At 43.2% G+C, this 25,874-nt stretch overlaps 1 protein-coding gene across 3 annotated transcripts in view; it reads right to left on the bottom strand.

Moving 5' to 3' along the window:
* LOC111871162 (spondin-2) overlaps positions 1-25,874 on the bottom strand; it is a 36,351-nt gene that overhangs the window by 9,767 nt on the left and 710 nt on the right. For 2 of the 3 annotated variants that reach the window (XM_023864048.2, XM_023864049.2), the window contains exons 2-3: positions 22,015-22,209; positions 706-917 (exon numbers count right to left, since the gene is read on the bottom strand). In XM_023864048.2, coding sequence (XP_023719816.1) covers positions 706-917; positions 22,015-22,209 — 407 coding nt within the window. The remainder of the gene's footprint in view (positions 1-705; positions 918-22,014; positions 22,210-25,874) is intronic. The other variant, XM_023864050.2, reaches the window with a different exon arrangement.

Genomic DNA, 25,874 nt, shown 5'->3' with positions numbered 1-25,874 from the left:
TTTCCTTGGCACTACAGCCCCAGTGGGCCTAGGCCTACCTCCATGAACTTCCCCGTTCACTTCGGTTTTTCTAGATCTTACACATTCGGTAGGACTTCTTGAGCGGGTGATCAGCTCGTCGCAAGGCTTCTACCTGTATACAAACATAGAAAAACGCACACACACAAACTAAACATCCATGCGTTGAGTGGGATTCGAACCCACGATCACGGTTTCCAAGCGAGCGAAGACAGTATATGCCTTACACCGCTCGGCTACCTTGACCGGCTTGAGAGATATTTACCCAGTCCAATTTATTCATCGCAGATCAGAAATGGACTACACGTAGGACCGAACCCAGCCTCCAAGGTGAAAAGCCGCCAATTACCGTATTTACGCATGTATAGGCCGCGTGCGTGTATAGGCCGCAGCACAATTTTCAGACAGAAATTATAGAAAAAATATTTTTCTTTGAATATTATTACTAATATTACTAATGTATTACTAATTATGAATATAATTTTTTTAAATGAAGTGTGATTTCGAATATTTCGAATATAAGCCGCACCCCAGTTTTCCTCTTGAATATCTGGCAAAAAATGTGCGGCCTATACATGCGTAAATACGGTAGTTCCATAATTCCTGGCATGGCCTAACGAATTGACTAATTATATGGGACTAGAACACGACTCACACTAATTCCCGTAACCTCGCAGTTACACTCACCTGGGTGTGGTTCCCGTCCACGAAGAACTCCGTTAGAGAAGTGCCCTGTCCCGAAGAAATAGCTGGCCCGTTGAATTCGTCGAACACTCCCCCTTCGCCTTGACTCTGCGCATCGAGTCCGTCCGACTGCCCCGTTTCGCAGAACGTCTTGAAACCATCACTAGCCGTGTCTCCAATTCGGAACAGGGAGAAGGATCTGTCATGGGACCGGCCTGAAAACGATAAACATGAACCATTGCTGCAGGTCCGCATGTAAACTAAAGCAATCGCACAGACACTTTCTAGAGAAACTGATATTTGCTAAGTTGGCCAAGAAATTCCCCTCCTTATACAAAAATAAGGGCAAATTATCGCTGGGCCAACTGAATTCAGCCCTCAACCTCATGCCCTTTTAATATTACTCCTAGCTCTTGTAATAAATTGAGGGAGGAACATAGACTGAGGGTGCTGAGTAGAATATTTGGACCTAAGAGAGATGAAGTGATAGGAGGTTGGAGAAAACTGCATAATGAGGAGCTTCATAACTTGTACTCTTCTCAAAGTATAATCAGAATGATGAAGTCAAGGAGGATGAGATGGGCAGGGCATGTAGCATGAATGGGGAGAACAAGAATGTATATAGGATATTGGCGGGAAAGCCAGATGGAAACAGACCACTGGGAAGACCAAGATGTTGGTGGGTGGACAATATTAAAATGGATCTTAGAGAGATAGGATGGGATGGGATGGACTGGATTGATCTGGCTCAGAATAGGGACCAGTGGAGGGCTCTTGTGAACACGGTAATGAGTGAGTTTTGCAATAAATTTCTTCTTTTGAGTCTCCCCAACTAGAACTGTATGCACAATTTTCACCACCCCCTCCTGTGTGCTGCGCACCCAGCGCACTGCATTCTTCTTCATTTCATCGTCTTAGCATACCGCTAGGAAAACCTAGACGTAGGGGGGGGAGATAATATTAAAATGGATCTTAGAGAAATTGTATGGCCTCTTACGGGCTGCATTGATCTGGCTCAGGATATGGACCAGTGGTGGGCTACTGTGAACACGGTAATGAGCCTCCTGGTTCCATAAAATTTTGGTAAACTTTTCAGTAACAAATCAATCGGTGGATTCTCAAGAAGGACTCAATCCCATGGAGTTAATTGGTTCTTAATGCTTCTGTCACAAATTTTTATTATTTTTCAGGTTATAAATAAATTCAGTTCCTTGGGGGCGTAAGGGCTGTATTTTTTTTCCGTAGGGCTCTATAGCCCATTGGACCTTGGCCGCTTTTCCAGTTTCTTAATCCAATACACAGTCCGTAGAACTCCTAGAACGGCGGATCAGCCCGTCGCAAGGCCCCTAACTACACACAGAACAACACAAACAGAATAAACGCACACAGACATCCATGTCTCGAGCGGGATTCGAACACACGAAGGCAGTGTTCGGGCGAGGGAAGACAGTTCAAGACTTAGACAGTGCAGCACAAGGAATTTAGTTCTGTCTCGTATGGTATATATATATATATATACGTATAAGTACGTTCCGGACATTGTGTCCTTGTTACACTTATTCCTCAAAATGTGCAGTTAGCGCCATTACAAACTTATGGACAATATGGCGGAAAACAAAACGATGAACAATATCATTATACAGTTTTATCGACCCCTCCCCTTTACTTCGTCCCTCTTACCATCAAATATTTTACTCAGCACCCCGTTTTCATATGTCTTCAATCTATGTTCTGGCCTTAGAGTGGGAAGCCATGTTTTACATTCAAGAAAATAAGAAGCAAACCTATAGTTTTGTGGATTTCTTTTATTCCGAACAAAAAGAGTGGCAATATACAATGAGTACAGATGGCTCCTTTCCCGGGTGCAAATCAGCCGGAGCGTGAAGCTGACCACTCATTTCCATAGTGCCGAGGTCAGGATTGATGGAGCTATAACCCTACTCCCCCATACGTCTTCATGGAATAGTACTTAATTAATTAAGCATAGGGTCAAGTGGGATTAGTGGCGCACAAAGTGGCGCTGGGGCAGGTTTTCTCCGAGTACTTCGGTTTCCCCTACCAATCTTCATTCCACCAATTGCTCCACAATCACCCTCACCTATCATCTGGGGCTGGTACAATAGGCCAGAAGTGGCCGCGGTACAAGGGACTTAGTCCCACCCCACTAGCAATAAAAATATATATATTGAATTGCAAAGGACTGTCGAGGAATTGGTAAAGATCTATTTCAAGGTAGACATATTATTCGCCTGGAATAACTGAGGAAAACTGCAAGAATAAAATATGGGGAGGCCACCATCCCCTTCGAGATTTGAACCAAACAAAACGGAGACGCTTCACTATTACTCCCCGTCTGGCTCGACGTCGTCTTATTCGACTGGCCGGCCTTGCGTCATGAAAATGGATTTACACTGCGAAATGAAGTTCAAAGTAGAGCAGCTCGAATTCGTGGGAGGCGAGGTTCAGTGACGCGTTCAACACGTGTCGGACAGAGAGCTTCTGGTACATGTTTAACTCAGCGACTGTTGATTTAAACTTGAAATATTTACAATACGAATTCGCAAAAGACTGCGCTGCCATGATTAGTTCAATATTCAACTGTCAAGTTCACGCTTCTTCTAGAGAGAGATAGAACAAACATAAGGAGGCACTTCGGAGTCACAAAGAAATGAAAGTGCTTCATTTAGAACAGGTCTATAGAAATAGCGGCGAGCCGGAATGGCGCAGTCGGTATAGCGATTGGTTATTGGCTGGATGACAGAGGGGTCGGAATTCGAGTCCCTATAGGGTCAACAACTTCCACTTCACCATGTCGTCCAGACCGGTTCTGGAGCCCACCCAGCCTCCTTTCCGATAGGTACCGGTGGGTCCCTGTGCTTAACTAATTATGCATTACGCCATGAAGGTGTATGGGGGAGTGGATACATAGATCCACATTTTCTTAACCTCTGCACTACTTGGAGGTGAGTGAGCCCCAGAGCCGGTCTGGACGACGTGGAGAAAATTCTTAACCTTACTGAGAGTCGAACTACGACCCGTCAGTCGTCCAGCCTGTAGCCAGTCAAAATAAAACAACAAGGGAATTAAATGTTTCACAAGCATTCGGAATAATCCTGCAATTCTGTCTCTGTGTTCAGTAAACAACGTCCTCTACTGCTAGCCTCCACTCTCATTAAACACAAAAGGTGGTATATCTGAAAGTGCCTTATCATCTGTAATGTTGAACTCACGTGACTTAACAACGTTATTCATATTTTTTTTTTCAATTTCAGCCCATTCAGGGCCAAGGCCTTTATTCAGTTTCGTAATAATTTTTCACAGACGGTAGGACTCCTTGGACGAGTGATCAGCCCGTCGCAAGGTCTCTACCTAAACACAGGATAACATAAACACAGAATAAACGCATACACACATCAAACATCCTTGCCATGAGTGGGATTTGAACCCACGATCCCAGCTTTCGAGCGAGCGAAGACATTACATGTCATCGACATGTTATTTACAATACCTGAGGTTTCACAGCGGTGGCCATGAAGAGTCCATCTTCTGGGGTATACTGCCGTGTAGTCTGTTGAAAGTCAACCTATTTGATTTTCAAGGGATAATAGGCCGTTATACCCCAGGAGATAGGACTTCATGTCACCATACCGTCATGGCTACCCTGAGTAAGACATAAATCCTAGTACAAAACTGGCCAGATCAGTGAATGTTGTAAATACAAAGTAAATTACAACCCTTAATAAATATCAGGTGAAAGTAAAGCTATCCCTGTAACAAGCTGTGAAGGCCCATAGGGTTGTGAGACGTTGAGGCTCCCATATTTTCTCTATACATTCAGCCCATAGATGGCAGTGAGGTTGTCATCCTTACGCGGCGGCCGCTCTTTACTCCCCAGGAAGATTCGTGTACTCATTTCTGTTAGAGGCTGAGTGGACTCAAGGGCCATAGTGCGGCTGGAAGGATTAGGTCGATTGAAAAAGAAAGTCCACCTCGTCGGGAATCGAACACGAATTAAATTTCGAAAAAGTAAAAGAGCGTGTAAATAAATATTCGTAAGGAAATCAATGACTAGAAGTGGAAAAAATTCTCGCATCGAGAAATGGCAAACTTCACTTCAGATACGATCCTACAGTTATGAGTATGAATAAAAATATAATTACATTCAGAATTTTTAAGCCGAAAAAAAATCTCTAATTTATATTTAAGTTCCGTCAAATGTGAAATGTAAAATTGAATATGAAATAGATTCAAATATGAGATGCTTTTAAACTCAATTAAATAAGCGAGTAAAAATATTTAAAATGAATAATACCGTTTAAAACTCCTGGACGCGTCTTGAGAATCACAGATTTGAACTCAGTATGATTCTGTCTATCCAGATCTAGTTTCCATACTGATGAAATCCTTACATTTCGTGTTCGAAACACAATCCTTGCGAGAGCTGTGGTTCTCACGACAGCGAAAGAGAAAACGGCTGTCTTTGGGACGTGATGACTTCCAATCCGGTAAAATGTTGCCACCGTTTGTGAGGAGCCTGCTGCCTTAATCTATCCCGGAGATAAAGACAGAAGGTTCCTCCGAAACGGCGGTCATTCTCTCATAGACTACACGACGTCATATTTAAGAAGAAGGTAGAAGGTTGTCGAAGTTTAGGTTGAAACTGCTACCTCCATTTTATTCTATCCTGATGATGGACACAGCAGATTTCTCCGAAATTTTGGCAACCTTCTACCAGGTTACATGGCTTCACATCTCACAAGACTGCATTCTTCTAGTGTCAATTCGATTCGTGCTCATAAGAAATGTTAATTCAAACTAATTCTGTCGAAACTGACGAGAGAGAGAGAGACACCCTGCCTTGACTGTCACGCGGACCAGTAATTAGTTTTCCAGCCACAAGAGCCGCTCCACTCTGCTTCAGGCTTTTATTCCACAAACACGAACATCCAGTGGCCTCATAAAGCTTGCATTTTTATTTTAGAACGACGGCTTATTTTATCTTATCTGTCATAGCCTGAATTTCTAGATTATGACACCGCATTGTTTGGTAGGTTTTTAGTAACGTTTCGGAAGAACATACTGTGGCATACAGACCCGTTGCTAGGCAACGATCGCGAAACAAACGAGACAACGGCCGTTGTTGGGCAGCGACCCGCGCGTAAAAATGGTAATACTGTTGGAAGTGGTGTTTTGTATGTAGTCCGCTCTGAAGCTATATCACGCGACCGACCTAGTTCAGTTCAGTTTGAGCATATACAAATGACAGACCCGTCCTCTTGTCAGAGAAGGTGCCCCATAAAAAAAGACCGTAACTGTCAAACAGTAATAAATATCTGGTCATGAGCCCCAGATGGGGCTCGACACCAAAAGTTACTGACCGTCAGTCGCAGTGTGACTTTGACTTTGACTTTGACTCAGTTCAGTTAGTGTATGCAATGCAGTGCAGTTGAGTGGAGCGAATTAGTTTGTGAGTGAGTGAGTGTGTGTGCTAGAGGACTGCTGCGGGTCAGTCCTTGTGATCTGTTGCTGATAGAAGTTTGTACCTGAGGCGTGGGGATAGTTGGGGAAACCAGAGTAAGTGAAACGTTCGCCGTTGGAAGCCATTACCAGGCAACGACTGAAGCCATAGGAGACTGAAAAGACTTTCTGCATACTACTAATGAATTACAGATCGTGTGAATTAGCGATAACGCTATACTTTATTGTAGTTACGTTCTGTAAGATTTCAATAAATCCTATTACCAAACCAAACCTCGTCTCCTCGTCTATAGCCACTCATACACGTGACAATATATCTAACAAACTGAATATAGTTAGAAGTGATACTAGTTTCAATTATACAGTGAGCAGGTTAGTGTAGCGGTAATACTCCAGCCCAGTAATCAAGAGGTACTCGATTCTAATCTAGGACCTGGATATCGGTTATCCATATTGAAGTCTACACTGTTTTCGTCAGTCTCACCCCACTAACGCGCAGAGATAGTAACATGATTAGGCCACGACCAGTTCCTTCCAAATCCTTTTCAATTCACTATTAATGAATCATCCTATCATTCGACGCTATATAGTCCAGATGACAGACTTCCAACATTTTCAACTAACGGCACACTGAACAAGGCGCTAAAATTGTCAAGACACTCACTCACTCATGGAGCTGAGCCCTTCTTCAGGAGCCGCCAATTGTGCAGCTATTCAAGAACTTCCCAGCATTTTATGGAACCCGAAGGTTCATTGCCGTGGTCACAAGAGCCCTCCACTAGTTCCTATCTTGAGCCAGATGAACCCAATCCACACCATCCCAGCCTATCTCTCGAAGATCCATTTTAATATTGTCAAGGCACACCATCAATTATTTTAAGGAGGGATTTTATCATTAAAAGAACTAATGTTGAGATTGTGTTCAAAAGATTAATAACTAAAATTCTAATCTTTGTGTTAAGTGTTTTAAATAATGTTGATCCTTGATTTCAAAAGATTTATTTTTAAAATTTATATTCATATTTGTTATTATTCCAAATACTGAAATGAGATGTCGGTGAAGATGTCATTTATAATAAGAAATCCTATGACGCATTCCATTGGCCTCAAGAAAGTGTCCCCTCCCCTTCTCTCTCTCTTTCTCTCTGTCATACACCCCCTCCTCTCTCAATGGAATAACGGAAAATTAGGTTTTGCCTCTAGATCCTAAGAGCGCCGTGAAATATCCCCCAATAATAATAATAATAATAATAATAATAATAATAGCACAGATAAAAAATCGTAAAAACGTAAAGCTATTTCCGTAACTGGCCGTGGAGGCCCATAGGATTATGAGACATCGAGCCTCCCACATTGTCTAAACAATTGGCTCACAGATGGCGGTGAGGTTGTCAGCCTTACGCGCCGGCCGTCCTTTACCTCCAGGAAGATTCCTAGTAATCATTTCTGTTAGAGGCTGAGTCCACCACAGGGCCAAAGTGCGGCTGGAAGGATTAGGTCAATTGAAAATTTCAATGACCTCATCTGGAATCATACCCGTGACCTTCCGGCTTGTAGCATAGTGCCTCAACCAACTACGCTACCGCGTGCCCCTAACAACACTAAATAGTGAACTGCTGAAGTACAGCTCTCTGTACACGCATATTCTGCAATGTCGGGACGAAAGTCCCTGATGTCAGAATTTCAATCAGAATCTTGGCACTGCCCCCTTTTTACAGCCTTTCTCAACATGATGAATGGTTAATATTTTTATCTATTTTTAGTTCTCTGTTCTTTAAGTTAGCCTGATCGCTACGAGAAGATCGGCGCGCCACACTCCACTGCTTCAGAGGCACGAATCCACTGTCCATTCACAATGATCCAGAAACCACATCTCTGGTATAATGAACGATCCCGATAAGATTGTGCGCAGCCATCATGGTGTGGGATATTCTAGTTTCATATTTTGGTAGCTATGATGTGATGTTTATCTATCTATGACTCTACACCCCTTTGTTGGACCTTGAACACTTCAGTTTCTTAATCCTATACACAGTCGGTAAGTCTCCTTGGACGGGGTGTCAGCCCGTCACAAGGCCGCTACCTACACACAGAACAACATAAACACAGACATCCATGTCTTGAGTGGGATTCGAAGCCAAAACCCCAGCGTTCGAACGAGCGAAGACAGTTCATGACTTAGACGGCGCCGCCATTGTGAACTGCGACATGAATGCCCTCAAATGCAGCTTGCCTATCGTGAAAACAGTGCATCAATTTGTATGCGATGTTAATGATCGTGCCAACTTTTGTTCTTCAGCTATTTTTAGCGTGCCCTTGTTATTTTGTTGTTTCTAGTGCCCGCGCGGTCTAAGGCATGAACGGTCTTCGCCCGCTCGAACACTGGGATCGTAGGTTCGAATCCAACTCAAGGCATTGATGTTTGTTTGCGTTTATTTTGTGTTTGTGTTGTTCTGTGTGTAGGTGACGGCCTTGCGACGGGCTGATCCCCCGTCAAAGGAGTCCTACCGACTGTGTATAGGATTAAGAAACTGCAAATCGGCCGTGGGCCAAGAAAGGATTGTAGAGCCACAGACAGAGGAGAAGAGGGATAGAAGAAGATTAACATAAAGAAAGCTTTATTCATGTATTTCTTTCTAACCTCATAAACAAAACAAACAAACTCCGTGGTTTTAGTCCGCAAGCGAACTATTCCGACCGACCTACCGAGTGACCGCCGCTTGTCGGCGAAGTTAGGCTAACCTCATAGCACAGATTTAAATATTTTAAGCAAGAATCAAAAGATATTGCATAATTACTAACATATAAAAGTAAAAGTGGTTCTAATTGCTTAAAAATCACCGACGTTTCAGAAACCACCTGCATCCCCATTATTAGGACCTGTCCCCGTCATGAGTTCCTCTTATTGGGGACAGAGGAATTTCGTGAAACGTCGGTGATTTTTAACCCACTGACATGGCTGACAGTTCAAGAAGATTTCATTATAAGTACTCCGTAAAGTATAATTAGAAAGATCAAGTAAAGGAGGATGAGGTTGGCAGGGCATGTAGCACGAATGGGTGAGAGGAGAAATGCATATAGGATATTGGTGGGAAAGCCGGAAGGAAGGAGACCACTGGGAAGACCAACGAGTAGGTGGGTGGACAATATTAAAATGGATCTCAGAGAGACAGAATGGGATGATATGGACTGGATTAGGATAGGGACCGCTGGAGGGCTCTTGTGAACACGTTAATGAACCTTCGGGTTCCATAAAATGCTGGGAAGTTCTTGAGTAGCTCCACAATTGGCAGCTTCTCAAAAAGGGTTCAGCTCCATGAGTATTTATAAGCACTGAGTTTCTCGAAATTACCCATCCATCTACTTTTTTATGTTTAAGAACAGAATTTTGGAGACTTGACTCTGTATTCTTCCTCAAATAAAAAAAAGAGTACTCAGTTGGACCCAGTCGGCGGAGCTGGTCCCAATCTCTCGACACCAAAACCAGCAGAAGGCATGATATATAAACCATATGCGGGAGATTTCATTGATTTAACACTCCGCAAAATCTTCACGTCTTCCATCATTACATTCATTCATTCATTCATTCATCAATGGCTCTAGAGGCCTTTGTTGGGCCCTGGCCTCTTCTTCGGTTTCGCAGCCTTTCTTACACAGACAGCAGGACTCCTTGGACATGTGACACATTTATATAAAGCTTTATATTACGTATTACATTAGCACGAATAATCAATCAAAATTTCTGAAATTATAGGAATTCCGGTGAAATCTTTTCGAGAATTAGGTGCTGAGGAGAATATGAAAGCTAACAGTAGAAGGGGAGCGAAAAAATCATAATGAGGAGCTTCATAATTTGTACTCTTCCACAAATTTTATCAGAATGAGCAACCAAATCGAGGATGAGACAGGATGGATATGTAGCACGCATGGAAGGGATGAGAAATACATACACATAACAAAGTATTAGTGTGTAAACCTCAAGGAAAGAAAAAGTGCAGGAGAAACATACACTGATCACAGGAGGCTTATATTATCAAAATGGATGTTGGATAAATAAACAAAACAAACTCCGTGGTTTTAGTCCGCAAGCGAACTATATCGAACGATCGACCGCCGCTTGTCGGCGAAGTTAGTGCCAACTTCTGCGTATAGAAGGTGTCACGTGGTCAGCGCCACGAATCCCCACGGCCGTTAATCTCAGTTTTGGATAAATAGGATACAAAAATGTGAACTGAAGTGGCCGAACACTCTAAGGCATGGAATGTCTTCGTCAGCTCAAGCTCTGGGATCGTGGATTCGAATCCAACTCCAGGCATTGATGTCTTTCTGCGTTTATTCTCCGTGTATATTGTTCTGTGCGTAGGTAGCGGCTATGCATCGGACTGATCCCCCGTCCAAGGAATCCTAATGATTGTCTATAAGATTCACAATTTCAGAATTAATTTTGAATTGGAACAGGCCAGAGAGGCAGAAGAAGAAGATGAGAATTGAATTGAACTAGCTCAGGACAGGATCCGCTGATGAGCTTAGAAAACAGAGACTGAAATAGAAACATTGAGTTTCATGGCGGCTGAGTGGGGTTGGTTCGCTTAGAAACATAAACTCACTACACTGGAATCAAAGCTGTAAGCTTCTGGTTCTGACTTTCATACCAATAACGTATGCTAAGGGCCGCTCCATAGCTCAAGCGGTTAGTCGTTGGCTTCCCACTGCGGGGGCCCGGGTTCGATCCCGGGTCTGGTCAAGTGGAATTTGTGGTGGACAAAGTGACGCTGGTGCGGGTTTTCTCCGAGAACTTCCCCTGCCACTCTTCATTCCACCAAATTCTCCATCATCATAATCACCCGGGGCAGGTACAATAGGCCAATCAGTGGCCGCCGTGCCGAGTGGACCCATTTGGATTCCACCCCCCACTAAGCGAATTAAAAAAAAGGTATGCTAAACTGCATAACATGTGTTTATGACATATGTTTAGCCCAAATTGGAGTACAGCTTTTCCCTTTTGATTAAAGCGAGGCAGGACAGTGTCAGGAGCCTTAAAATGATTTAATACAGCACAGGCTTACTTCGAGACTTACGACAGAACCCTACAAGGATAACAGAGGGGTCCTCGGTAGTTTTAGAGAAAGAGTTGCAAAGCTAATCTCCATGAATAACGCAGCAGTAAACAGTTACGAATGTCTGGGAAATATAATTATGTAACTGCCCTACCTCCTTTTGATAAAAGTGAACGTAGTTCGGTGTAAGCTTAATGTAAGGTACAGGTTGTATCAGACCGACTGTTTCTTTTCCTTCTCAACACATCTCAAGGACTGGGTGCTACAAGCCAGTTCCTATCTTTAGATGTTTTAAACTTGATCTTTCCATCTACGTCCGGGTCTTCCCACGCACTTCTGTACCTTGAGATTACTGCTAGCGCCACTTTACTTAACGGTGACATGTGACACTCTGGGTTGCGGAACCGAGTGCCCTTGCAGGTGGCAGCGGACATTAAAGGAGCCCGTGACCTCCGTCTTCAGGATAGTGCCATACGGGTGGTCACCGATGTTTCGGAGAAGACTGTTGCATCCATATTCAGTATATAGCTGGTTTCCGACGTTTCACAGAAGCATGTTTCCTAATTCTTAAAGGTAGTGTCTAGTGGGTGATTTCCAGCAGTTCGAAGGGGCCTCCTACTTCCATCTTCACATAGAATCTTGTGATTACCGACGTTTCAGAGGGTCCTGTTACTTCCATCTTGAGTATAGCGTCCTGTGGGTAGTTACAAATGTTTTGAAGAAATCTACTCTTGCAGGTGGTTGCTGATGTTTCGGTGGAACCGTTTTAATCCATCTTCAGGGTAATTCCCTGAGGACCGTTACCGAGAGAAACCTACTTTCTCCGCCCTCGGGATAGTGTCTTGTGAGTGGTTACAGACGTTTCGGAGAGGTCAATTAAGTCAAGCAGCCGTGACCTCCAAAACATTAATAATTAGCAAGACGCTTCCATTTAGCATATGCACAAAACATTTTAAGAAGCCTTCCTTTTTATGTGCCTAGTCTTATTTCTGACATTACACTTTGAACACGTCACACATCCTCTAGTAAATGTTAATATAAACATGTCAGCGCACACGTCGCCTAGCAATGAACGCCTACTTTGGCTTTCAGGCGTCATGTCACAATATAAAAAATGATAAAGGTAGCCAAGGAAAATAAGTATACAAGACGAACTAAGAAGATGTGAGAAAAATACAATGCTTGTAAAACTACACGATGGACACAGAATTATCCATCATCGTCATAACCCTTTAGAATCTACTTATACGATGGACGTTATTCTGGTTATTTATTTAATTACTTATTCGTAGTTTATTTTAAAACGTTGTCCGTAACTCAAAATAAGCCTGTATAGCGTCGGATGACTCGACGATAGTAAATGGTGAACTGAGAAGGTTATGGAGGGAAGTAGCTACAGTCTAACTGAATATATTAACTCACCCTTCGTCTGAAGTCTTGAAGATAACCGCGACAGACTTCAGTATACACGACGTCGCGGCCAAGACTCGAACATGTACCTCCAGAAGAGAGATCAGAAGCGCTATCGTTTCAGTTAACCTGTTCGGTAGGAGGCATGTTAAATTGGTTATGAAGTGAAGTGAACTGGGAAAGAAGCGGCGAATTCATTGTTCGAATTGCACTTGTTTCTGTTGTCACCACTTTAAAATATTTTTTCTAGTTTACTTATGTATATTTACAGTACCTCATACGTTTAAATTTTATGTACTCAATCGCACATATGCGCTTCTTGCTCTGCAAATGTTAGCTATCTCCCTGTAACAGCTTTCAGTGTCAAAGGGCGACAATTCCGCGTTGTCAACTGTGACATAAAGGGATAATTTAAATGAGATGAACATAATTCAGATTGTATTGGAATGAAATATCACCTCATTCAAATAGCATTAATACGCAACGTCACCTTAATTTAAGTAGTATTAGCAATAAGCTTCACCTCAAGAAGCAAAAGCATGAAGCTCTACTTCATCTAGCATCAACGTGAAGTTATCATCTCATTCAAATAGCACTGATATGGAACATCGCCTTAATTTAAGTAGTATTAGCAATTAGCATCACCTCAAGAAGCAATAGCATGAAGCTCTACTTCATCCGGCATCAACGTGAAGTTATCATCTCATTCAAATAGCACTGATATGCAACATCACCTCAATTTAAGTAGTGTTAGCAATAAGCATCACCTCAAGAAGCAATAGCATGAAGCTCTACTTCATCCAGCATCAACGTGAAGTTATCATCTCATTCAAATAGCATTAATACGCAACATCACCTTAATTTAAGTAGTATTAGCAGTAAGCTTCACCTCAAGAAGCAATAGCATGAAGCTCTACTTCATCCAGCACCAACGTGAAGTTATCATCTCATTCAAATAGCATTAATATGCAACATTACGACTATATCAATAAAAGTGACATCGACATGAAGAGCAGGATAGTGTAATCAGTGGCATAAACACATTATCTAAATTACTCCTTGTTATTTTCTGTATGCCCACGTGTCTCATCTACCAGCGCCCTGTTCACAGTTACCTTCAATTATTGTCCTTGCTGCAAGCTACTGACCAAATTGCACGCCCATGTACAACAACAGATGAAATTAAAATTCTATATTTTAAATTTTCTTCCTCTATAAGAAACGAAGACACAGTTCTGTAGGATTTGAGGCTCTCACTGCTGTAGTTATGAAGAGTACTATCTTCTGGAATATGAAAAGATATAATATGGAACAGTCGCAAAACAAATAATCAAAAAGAAACAAAACAGACACTACTGTGTCAAAAAATGTTGAGTGTCCCAAATTATATCTTTTCGTAAATAACACACAACAGGATGCATACCTCAAAGATTTTGGGATATAACGCCATGTAGTACGTTTAAAGTCAACCAATAATTCGACCCTGAAGGTGGAGGCAGTATTTTCCTTCGAAATATCCGTTAACTTTCAACGGACTACACGTCGTTATATCCCAGAAGACAGCACTTTTTACGCAAGATTACGATTGGTGTGTTAGCTAGAATCGCGAATTTAACTCGACCTTATTTTTATCGTGAACGTAATTTTGATATGTTCCTTCCCAAATATTTTGAATTCCCACATTATCAAAAGGCTTTATTGTCTGTATTTACATTCTAATTCCGACTTCCGTTCTGGTGACAAAAAGTAACCTTACGGAAGAGGGACATGATTTCTTGGCCACATTATATGTGTGCAACGTCAAAAAACATAATTATCTTATTTTAGATGCGTCATGGACACGGCGCTTTTCAATGGCAGGAACCACTAAATTCACCAGTGGCATACTTCCTACGCCAACTCCTTTAGCGGGCACTGAAATGGGCGAGTTCCGTTCCTTCGAATTCCAGTTTGACGCATGGAGTTCACGATTCACACCGGCTGACTGTTAGTGAAGTTCGGGGCGCAATGAACACATATCAGACCTGACAAAACAGTGGCTCGCGAGCAGAATGCGGCTCTTTTGAACTATCAGCAAGGCTTGCCGAAAGAATAATGATTCTTTCGGCAAGCCTCGTTTCACAAATGGCACATACGAATCTTTTCCCAAATTGAACCGTTTACGATTTTCTTTCATTTCCTCCTTCTTACTCCAAACAGGACACAGCAAGCGGTGTCAGACGCCGGGTATTGTTATAGACCATGGGGCAAGGCACAGTAGGTCAAATAGTGGGGATGTACGCGTAAGAGGAGCCCCCCCCCCTGACAGCGATGAGAACAGAAGTTGGCGCTGATGTACACGCCAGAGAGGACGCGCCATAGCTCAAGCGGTTAGTCACTGGCTTCCCAACGCGGCGGCCCGGGTTCGATCCAGGGTCTGGTCAAGTGGGATTTGTGGTGGACAAAGTGGCGCTGGGGCGGGTTTTCTCCGAGTACTTTGGTTTCCGCTGCCAATGTTCATTCCACTAAATTCTCCATCATCATAATCACCCGGGGCAGGTACAATAGGCCAATCAGTGGCCGCCGTGCCGAGTGGACCCAGTTGGACTCCACCTCCCACTAATCGAATTAATTAAATTACATGCCAGATATGTATATTTAAATATTAATAAGTTATCGTTAAGGGTATAACCAGCTGATCCTGATTTATGCCGGAAATGACACGAAAACAATTTCACTCTAAACTGCAAGCTTCTCTTTTCCCGGGCCGTGCCATCTCAGGAGGTTGCTTGCTGACTTTGCACCAAAGTGGCCCGGTTTCTATCTCAGGTCAGGTCATGTGCGATTCGTGGTGGACCTTGAGTTGGATTTTCTCCGGGAACTTCGGTTTCCCCTGTAATTTCATATTCTAAAACTGCTTCATATTCATTCCATAATCGACGCGATATAGTTTCGATACTAATATTGTCGTTAACTACGCAACTTAAAAAATAAAAAAAAAAAAATCTCTTTTCTCTTCCATGGGTAGGTCCTGCCCTATATTCTGATAAGAAATAAAAACTATCCTACATTTTGTGTCACGTAAAGGAAACCGGATATATGCTTGTACCTCGTATGTAGGTGTAGAATAGTAGTTGGATCATCATACCAGAACTATTATAGACTGAAACCTGACACGTTTAAAAACTTGTTTCGTAATATACGAAAGTCTCTTTTGCATAATTTAATAATTTCGTCAAATAAGAGTTTCCATTTTAATTGACGATTTTAATAAGATATCCAGACACTGCGCTGACAACCAGAGTCTATTGCTAGTCAACAGCTAGCAATTACTAGGCAACAAATAGACCCGCTAACGAATAATCTAGCTAACACGGGAAGCAGAACCCTTGGACAAGGCGTTCTTTCAGCGGGACGCTAAGAGTTCAGATCAGACGAGGGATAAGAGAAGAGCCTAAGAGCCAAGACATTCCACCGAGAATAGCGGCACAAGAGAATAACCGTTTCTGAGGAAACGCGAGAGACGACGGACTAATCAGGTCGCTTCGTCTGAAAGGGCGTTATTTTCTCCAATAAACAGAGCCGTCTAAAGCCGCAGCCCATTAATTATTTGTCACGGAACCCCGGACACGTGACAATATTATCATAAAGGTGTGGTAAACATGGCAGTGGTTTAAAGTGATCATTATCGTCTATCAATATATCAATCCACTGAAAAGATGCAGTCTTTTTTTTTTGTTCTACTAATTTCAAAATAGTTTACAATCGAATTAGTTAGTTACACGGTATGTTTCTGAAAGAGGAGCAAGTGCTTTACACAACAAATATTTTGTTCTTTTCGGTTTCCTCATTGTCATCGCCCCTGCGACGTCGTGACGTTTAAAGAAATAATTTTTCAGCGATTGTGTTATTATTTTAAACTGTTTGAAACAAAACAATAATAAATCATTTCTGTTTTTTTTATTATTTTCAAGTCCAGTACTAAGGCTATGAGGTCCATATATTTTGATATGTGACAATTGTTCATGTTCAAATTATTTTGTTTGAATTTCAAAACTCTCAAAATAAGTCCGAGATTGACTGGTACATGATCTTCCCAATGCCAGCGAGACCAGAACATAAACTCCGCTTCACGGTCAATTTATCTGAACACGTGTCAAATTATCACAACATTCATTTTTTATTATTTTAATACAGTCTACATCGTTCAATTGCATCCGACATTTGGGCACGTACATAAACTTCTCGAATGTCGGTTTGTGTCCAACAGAACACGCGAAAGTGTTAAGATCAATCTGTTTGTTTGTGAACAGAACACGCGAAAGTGTTAAGATCACTCTGTTTGTTTGTGAACCTTCACTACGCATGACAATATTCTTACGCGCCGCCGAAGTAGTTCCAGCCCATTAAGCCTCCGTCGGAGTAGTTCCAGCCCATAAAGTCTCTGTGTCACATAATTCCTACCCTGTCACATGAATCATGACCTAAGAATGTGGTTCGATTTCTTAGGAGCACATGTCACAACCAATTCCTGTTCTATTTACAAGTGCGCACAGCTATTGGCGTTGATAATTTATGGTTGGGGTAACTGCATATACGGTTCGCGTTCTTACACCTGGCCGTGTTTAACAGAATGCGCAGTGGTCGTGTTGACTGAGTGAGACAAGGACTGTAGGATGTACATGGGTTGTGACACGATCTTAGTTTGTAAACCTCCATCTCTCACACAGTGCAGCTGCAATCACTACCTCGCTACTTCTCACTTACCCTTACGCGCAACCCAGAGGTTAGGTCTAGAAACACGGCCTTTAGTATTTGTAATCGTTGCCTATGGAAGTGGTTAAGCAACAGAGAACCTATTGTTGAGTTCCCACAGCAACGAATGCGCAACAATAGGGCGTCCACTGCTAGACAATGCATGGGTAGACATGCCTGACAACAAAACATGATATCCATTGCCGAGCAGCAATGTGTTTTCTGTGGTGTTCGAATCATCGCCCGGTGACCGACTCTCCCGATAAAATATAGTTATTGTTAGTTATTAGAGAGGGTGGGTTTCCCCATGCACTTAGACCTGTATTGGTCCATTGTGCTTCCCTCTATGATATTCTACCAGTCTCTATATCCTACCGGTACTGGTGCTTACCATCAGTCCCGCCCAGCCAGCGAGACCGGCTCTACTAGCTGAGAGGTATCTATAATGCTTCCCCCATCTACCAGAGGTATTAGAGACTGCTGTTGGGCGGGAAACGTCCGTTAATTTGGCTCAGTGACCTCCTTTGGATATATGAGGTGCTTTTACGTGCCGTAAAGCTACGACACGGGACCCACGGCTTAAAGTTCCTCCCGGAGGACTTGTTCCCTGAATTTTTCCGCCCTTAAAAATTCGACGACCTCCGCCGGGTATTTGAACCCGCGTACTACGAGTCATGAGGTGGGAACGTTACCTCTAGACTACGGAGGCTGCTCGATAAAATATGAGTTATAATTGGTGTCAATTAATATGATACGTTCAATCCCTGTTCCTAATTGTTCTGTTTACCTTGTCTGTTAAGTTTAAATAAACTAATGAAATGGTGGCGACATCTTCCTAAAATAAAACACAGCGGAACCTACATAAAAATAAGGTACGTAAATACCAAGCCCACAAATCTTGCATAAATCATAAAATTTAAGCCTACTTTAAATAGCTGATAACAAAGGCGAAATTAGTGTGACTCACCGAGGAAATAAATGCTTTAAATTGCCAAATGGGCAGATTCGTAATATCGCCCACAAAACTTAAGCCTACTTCAAATAACAGATAACAAAACTCACTTAGTGTGACTGAACGGAAATATGAATGATTTTAAGTATAAGGTAAAATAAAAGCAACGCTATCCCTGTAACAGGCCGTGGAGGTCCATAGGGCCGTGATACGTCGAGGCTACCACATTCTCTAGACAGCCGGCTCACAGATAGCGGTGAGGTTGCCGGCCTTACTCGCCGGCCGCCCTTTACTACCCAGTAAAATTCCTGATACTCATTTCTGTTATAGGCTGGGCCGATCCCAGGGCCATAGTGTGGTTGGAAGGTTTAGATCAATTAAAAAGTATAATGAAAAGATCGGGAATCAAACCCGCGACCTTCCGGCTTGTAGCATAGTGCCTCAACGGACTATACTACTACGTGCCCCTTTAAACTATAAGACTAGACATAAATAGACTCATTCGTACTGTCTTCCGCAACTCGTTACAGCTGCTAGAATAAAGGGTAAAGTGTTCAGTTGGACCATCTGCCTCTTCTATTGGATGGCATTAACATCTCTAAAAATACAGATGTTTAGGTTCAGGGAAGATGTTGACCCTTGCCAACCACAATGTGGAAAAGCATCTTATATCGGAAAGGGAATTCCTGGTGTTAATTTCACACGTGGGCTTCCCAACCACAGACCGCATTGCGAATTGAGCAGCGCTGCAGTCAGAATCTTCCTCGTTTTCAGTACTCAGGTTCTTACAAAATGGCGATTAAATTATTTGGTATGGCCTGTACTGAACCTCACAAAAGGGAACGTCTTTATGTTTCTATCGGCCGGAGCGAACAACTGAATTATATAATTATTTACACAGGGTACCCCTCCAGAAACCGGGATAGTAGAGTAGATATACCGACTGGCTAAGGGCTAGGCAACCAAGGGGTCGGCGTTCGAGTCCCGGTAGTTTCAAGAATTTTCCCATCTCTACAGCGTCCAAACCGGCTCTGGGGCCCACCCAACCTCTTATCCAATGGATACCAGGTAGAACGGCAGGGGCATGAAGCTGACCACTTACCTCCAACTAGTGCCAAGACGAAGAAAATATGGATCTATACATCCACTCCCCCATACACCTTCGTGGTGTAGTGCTTAATTAGTTAAGCACAGGGAGAAATTTACCGTTTTACTTTTTTGCAATTAAGTATATCAAGATATCTGGCTCAACACGGACACAAATTTTAAACAAAAGAAACGTCAGTGCCGGCAGTGGTACGCGGGACTCATTTTGACGAACGGATTCTGGACGGACGGATTGTCGCTACAGGCACTTAAGCGTAATTCTACACAGCTCTTGACCACAAAAAGACAGAGGACATTACTACGGAAATTCTAGAGGTTTAAGCACAATGCGAAGCATACAGGCACCAACTACTTAAGAATTCTGTTAACAGCGTCGAAATAGGTGTGAAGGTGATGAACTGATGAGTAATGAGTATAGGGGGTCAGAAGGTCGCGCCATAGCTCAAGTGGTTGGTCGCTAGCTTCTCACCGCGGCAGCCCGGGTTCGATCCCGGGTCTGGTCAAGTGGCATTTGTGTTGGACAAAGTGGCGCTGGGGCAGGTTTCTCCGAGTACTTCGGTTTCCCCTGCAAATCTTCATTCCACCAATTGCTCCATCAACGTAATAACCCGGGGCAGGTACAATAGGCCAATCAGTGGCCGCAGTGCCGAGTGGACCCAGTTGGACTCCACCCCACCCCCCAACTAAGCGAATAGGGGATCAAAAAGGAACCACCCTTAACCTATTTCAGTGTACTGCTACATTCGCCTCATTGCATTCAGGAGAAACAACGAGAACATGAGACAATGCAGCGGCAAAGGTTCGCACCCCGTCCTTTCGGAATAGAGTGCAAGCCACAGAACTGGATGTGAGACGGAAGGGTCTCATGGTAGTAATTATGAATATTGGAGCGCGCCATAGCTCAAGCGGTTAGTCGCTGGCTTCCCATCGCGGCGGCCCGGTTTCGATCCTGGGTCTGGTCAAGTGGGATTTGTGGTGGACAAAGCGGCGCTGGGGCAGGTTTTCTCCGAGTACTTCGGTTTCCCCTGCCAATCTTCATTCCACCAATTGCTCCACAATCACCCTCATCTATCATCTGGGGCTGGTACAATTGTCCACAAGTGGCCGCAGCACAAGGGACTTAGTCCCACACCACTAGTAATAAGAAAAATTATGAATATTATTGTCTTCTGGGATGTGACACCGTGCAGCCTGATTGAGATTCAGCAACGTTTCGGATTAATCTGCCGCATCCTTCCCCAGGGTAGATGGAAATCTAAATATCTACCGCAATATACGGGGTCATATCCAGGGAACAGTAGTATTCACCAAACCACCTGTTTGGAACATCATCCGTATAAGTAGGAAGAAGGTAAATTTGTCCCTGTGCTTAATTTTTTCGGCACCACGCCATGAATACTTAAGGAGGGTGGAGGTATAGCTCCACATTTTCTTGACCTCAGCACTATATGGAGGGCAGTAGTCAGCTTCACGCACCGGCAGCTTTACCCCCGTGAAAAGAGTACCCGGTATCCATTGGATATGAGGATGGGTGGGCCCAATAGCCGGTCTGGACGCTGTGGAGAACAGAAAAATCTTTTGTCTCTGCCGGAATTCAAGCCCTGGCTCTCCAGAGTTCGATACACCAGTTGAGCTATCCCAGCTCCTGAATATCATCTGTATCGTATAATTACAGTAAACCCTCTGTAATCCGGTTACAGTTAATCCGGATCGAAATATGAAAAATTCTGTTCACGTTTGAATACTCGTATATACTTTAAAAAACCCATTAAAGATTAAGGAGCAAGAGGGATTAGGGCAAGATGACTTTCAGATTCTGTTGAGGGCAGCTGGAGAGGCCGAAACCTCGCAAGGAAATATCCAAAATTTGCTTGACCTAGGCGAATTAGACCCATCAGTTTCAGTTAGATTCTAAATGGTTCAGATGATGGTCTAGAATACTCAAAATTACTTGGTTTTTGGACTTTGTCCACCATCCGCTATTCTAGAAACTGCAAAACGCAACGTTTCGGAAACTGGATATATTTCCATCCTCAGGTAAATGGGGGGGAGAATACACTTACTCAGTTGGGTCCCTTAGAAAGAGAACTGAGGTTAGCTGTTTCTAAGGAACCCAACTGAGTAGGGTCCCCTCCCCCCACCTCACCTGAGGACGGAAACAGATCCATTTTCCGAAACGATGTGCTCCCTAGTTTCTAGAATACCGGACGATGGACTAAGTCCGAAAACCCAATAACCCTGGATTTCAGCTCCTTCTATTTTTATACTTTTTAAATAAAGGCTCTAAATTAATATTTTGTTTATTTATTTCCATATGTGCCTTCACGGCCTGTTACAGGGAGAGCTTTACCTTCTTTTACTACCTATATTATTAATTTCCCCATGTATTTCTTTCCTAAGTTTTTTTTTTCCTTCCTTTAGGGGTATCCTTTGCTTCAGTCCGGTTGGCCTCTCCCCCTCCCTTCAATTAATCAAGATTGGCGAAAGTTTGCTATAATGTCCCGCGTTCTAAACTGACTTGTAATCCAATTTCATGCGGTTTACTTGCACAGACAGAGAGACACGGCTACTTACCGATAAGTCTAGACCACTGGGCGGACGGTCTCCACTCGGGGAACTGTTTGGGGAAAAGGTCACGGTTCCAGTGCGTCTCCAGCCGAAGCGTGTATATAGCAAGGCGATCCTGGTCACACCGCTCCGTGCCTACCCGCAACGCCTCGGCGACAAGTATGCTCCACAATGCACACCACAGCCACATCTCGCAGGGACCTACAGCAATGCGACACCCACTGCTATTGTTCATATGGCAATAATAAACCAAATAATACAGCAAACTTGGTTTCAATATTGATCTTCTGGGTCATAACGTTGTCCACATTAGGTTCGGAGAGTGGGCCAAACAAGAAACAAGCTTCTGCTGGATTCTTGCTTGGCTTACACTTCGACTCTGGAGATAGAAACGATATGTTCCTCCGAAACGTCGTGTTCTCTGCGAAATAATGGTACCACTAGCCAGAAGACAAACATATTTTTCGCGGTCACAGCTATAGCAACCTCAAATCCAGCCGAACTAAGATTGAAATAAGAGAGATAACCTGCTGTGAAGATGAGATTGCAGTTTGTTGTGGCGGTCAATATTATGACGTGAAGTCGTGTAGCTTGATATATAAGTACCAACGTTTTGGAGGAAGCTGCGGCCATATTCAGAGTGGAAGATAAAAGTAGTATGCTCTCCTAACAATTTTGTATGCATCTACACGGTGACAACCCAGAACACTACTACTCCGTGGCCTGTAGTCCGCACGCGAACTATACTGACCGAGCGACCGCCGCTTGCCGGCGAAGTTAGTGCCAACTTTAGCGGATAGAGAGTGTCGCGTGGTCAGCGCAAAGTAACCCCACGGCCGTTAATCTCGGTTTTCTAGCCCGGATATTGATCTCCACATACATGAAAATATAAAAATTACGATGTATAATGAATTTACACTGAGGTGTTCCGGGTTACGATACCTTGTAGTCTGGTAGGTGGTTACAGGTGTCCAGTCAAGCTATTTTTTAATTTCATGGGTTAGGGTGAGACTTGAGTCCACTTAGCACGTCGGACACTCTTTGGCCTATTGTACCAACCCCGGGTGATATATGATGATGAATGTGGAGCAGTTGGTGGGATGAGAATTGGTAAGGGAAACCGAAGTATTCGAGGAAAGCCTACCCCAGTGCCACTTCGTCCACCACAAATCCAACCTAGACTGAACTGGGAATGTACCCGGGCCACTGCAGTTCAGTTCAGCTTCCTAGTAGAGAACACACTGGTTAAACACTTCCAGCAATTATCACCGCTATATTTCTGGATAAATTATTGAGTTTCTAAGGAACAGTCGTCTTCATGTTCAAAGGAACTGTTAGTAACCACGTAACAGAATAGACGGTGCCATGACTCAGCAGACAATAATGTAAACCTTTAACGTTAACAAAACCTCAAATCCCATGTTCAGTAAACGACTTATTCCTCCAGTTTCTGTTCAGATGTAAGATTTGAGGCTTTCACGGCGGTGACTATGAAGAAAGCAGTCTTCTGGGATTTGGCACCGTGTATATGTGGTGTTAACCGACGTTTCGGAGGAACGTATCGCCTCCATCTTCAGGGTAGAAGAAAAAAATAAGAAATCTGCAGATTTCGCTTGCAGATTTCTTATATTTTTCTTCTACCCTGAAGATGGAGGCGATACGTTCCTCCGAAACGTCGGTTAACACCACATATACACGGTGCCAAATCCCAGAAGACTGCTTTCTTCTGTTCAGATGTTCAATTGTGTAGGCAGACGCTACTAAGAACCACAAATGAATGTATAGATTGATGTTTCATTTCTGCGCAAAGGGAAGGATATGGTTTGAGGGTGATGAAGAACAGGAACACATCTGAACACAAGCAAGATGAAATGAAAGGAAAAAGGAAATAGAATATTTTGAGATTTTAAGTTTTAACAGAGGCTTATAAAGAATACTGTCATGTGGGATGCAATACAATGTAGTCTTGTAATAGTTCGCAGACGTTTCAGAGGAATTTACTGCCTCCACCTTCAGGGTTGAAGAATAAGCCAAGCAAGAAGCTCATCGTCGTTTCGGATAAATTTCAGAGAAAGTTTACAGGACTACCCGGTGCCAATCCAGAGGACAGTACTCTTTATAACATGAGTTTAATAATTCGTGGTCTCAGCAAATATTAATAGTCTAATCAAATACGAGTATTTCAATATGGGCTGGACATGTAACTCGCATAATGGGGTGATAAATTCATACAGAATTGCAGATGTGGGAAGTGCCCACATTCAAGCAAATGTGACAACGCAAGCGTCATTGCTTAGCAACGACGAGTAAACAACGGTTGCTAGGCAAAAGCGAGTAAACAGCGGTTGCTAGGGAACTTATAAACACGGCGTCCGGCAACAGCAGTACCTATTACGTAACCGTTTTCCATATGTCCGACTCTAGGTTATATAAGAAGACACATTGAGTGGGAGCAACAGTTACGGTTATAGATTCTACAGTTCACTATTGTTATTATCCGTCTGTGTATACTGTGCAGCTGCAATAAATCCTATAGGACAGTCCAACTAGTGGTTGTCTCTATATACGACATCCCACACAGTAGTTAAACCTCAAGTGAGAACATTTGAGAAAAGAAATTGCAAACAGAAGGATATTAAAGTGGTTCTAAAAGAAATGGGGTTTGAGGTTGTGAACTAGATTAATCTGATTCAGCATAGCGTCCAGTTGCAGGCTGTTGCAGAGATGGTAATGAACTTTCCCGCTTTGTAAAAGAAAAGGAATATTGTTTAGTAGGTTAGTAAATTAGTAGCTTTTCAATGACTCTGCTCCACAAAGTTAGCTAATCGTGTCCTTATTTCCAGCCTGGTACTGAAAAGCCCTGTAATTTTGTACAGCGCCATTCTTTCCCGAAGGCAACTTATCATTTAACTACAACTTCTTAATTTGCTCTAAGTACCACTGTATATTCAGACTTGCAGAGTGGAAATGACTGTAATGTTAGAGGTTGTTAAAGGGTATGCGAGCAGGTGGCGGGAAGCCAAGAACCTGCACCCCCCTCAGATTTTTGGAAGAAAATAAAAATTAAATAAATGAGGAAGTACACCAATTCTCTCTCTCTATGGCTCTATAGCCCCTTGGACCTTGGCCGCTTTTCAGTTTCTTAATCCTATATAAGGTCTGTAGGACTCATTGGAGAGGGGATCAGACCGTCTCAAGGCCACTACCTACACACAGAAGAACACAAACAGAATAAACGCACACAGACATCCATGTCTCGAGCGGTATTCGAACCCACGATCCCAGTGTTCGAACGGGCGAAAACGGTTCATGCCTTAGCCAGCGAGTCTACTGTGATCGGTATATACCAGTTATTAATAAAAAACAAAAAACTCCGTGGCGGTGTCACGTGGTCAGCGCAACGGATCCCCACGTCCGTTAATCTTGGTTTCCTAGACCGGAGCCGCTTTTCCTTGAAATAGCTCCTCAATTATCCTCACGAAGCTGACTTCACCCCGTTCCAGACACACTACTTCTCAGAAAAAATGGTAGCGCCGGGAATCGAACCCGGGACCTCTGGATCTGTACGCAAGAACTCTGACCACTAGGCCACAGAGGCGGTCACCAATTATTAATATCAAAATTAAAATTATTTTCTAAAAATAAGTATTTTTTTTATTGCTAGTGGGGTGGGACTAAGTCCCTTGTACTGCGGCCACTTCTGGCCTATCGTACCAGCCCCAGATGATAGGTGAAGATGATTGTGGAGCAATTGGTGGAATGAAGATTGGCAGGGGAAACCGAAGTACTCGGAGAAAACCTGCCCCAGCGCCACTTTGTCCACCACAAATCCCACTTGACCAGACCCGGGATCGAACCCGGGCCGC

This window comes from Cryptotermes secundus, unplaced genomic scaffold (genome assembly GCF_002891405.2).
Source record: "Cryptotermes secundus unplaced genomic scaffold, Csec_1.0 scaffold282, whole genome shotgun sequence".
Taxonomy (NCBI): Eukaryota; Metazoa; Arthropoda; class Insecta; order Blattodea; family Kalotermitidae; genus Cryptotermes; species Cryptotermes secundus.
Note: the sequence above shows the minus strand (reverse complement) of the source record. Positions and strands in the feature narration are given on the sequence as shown.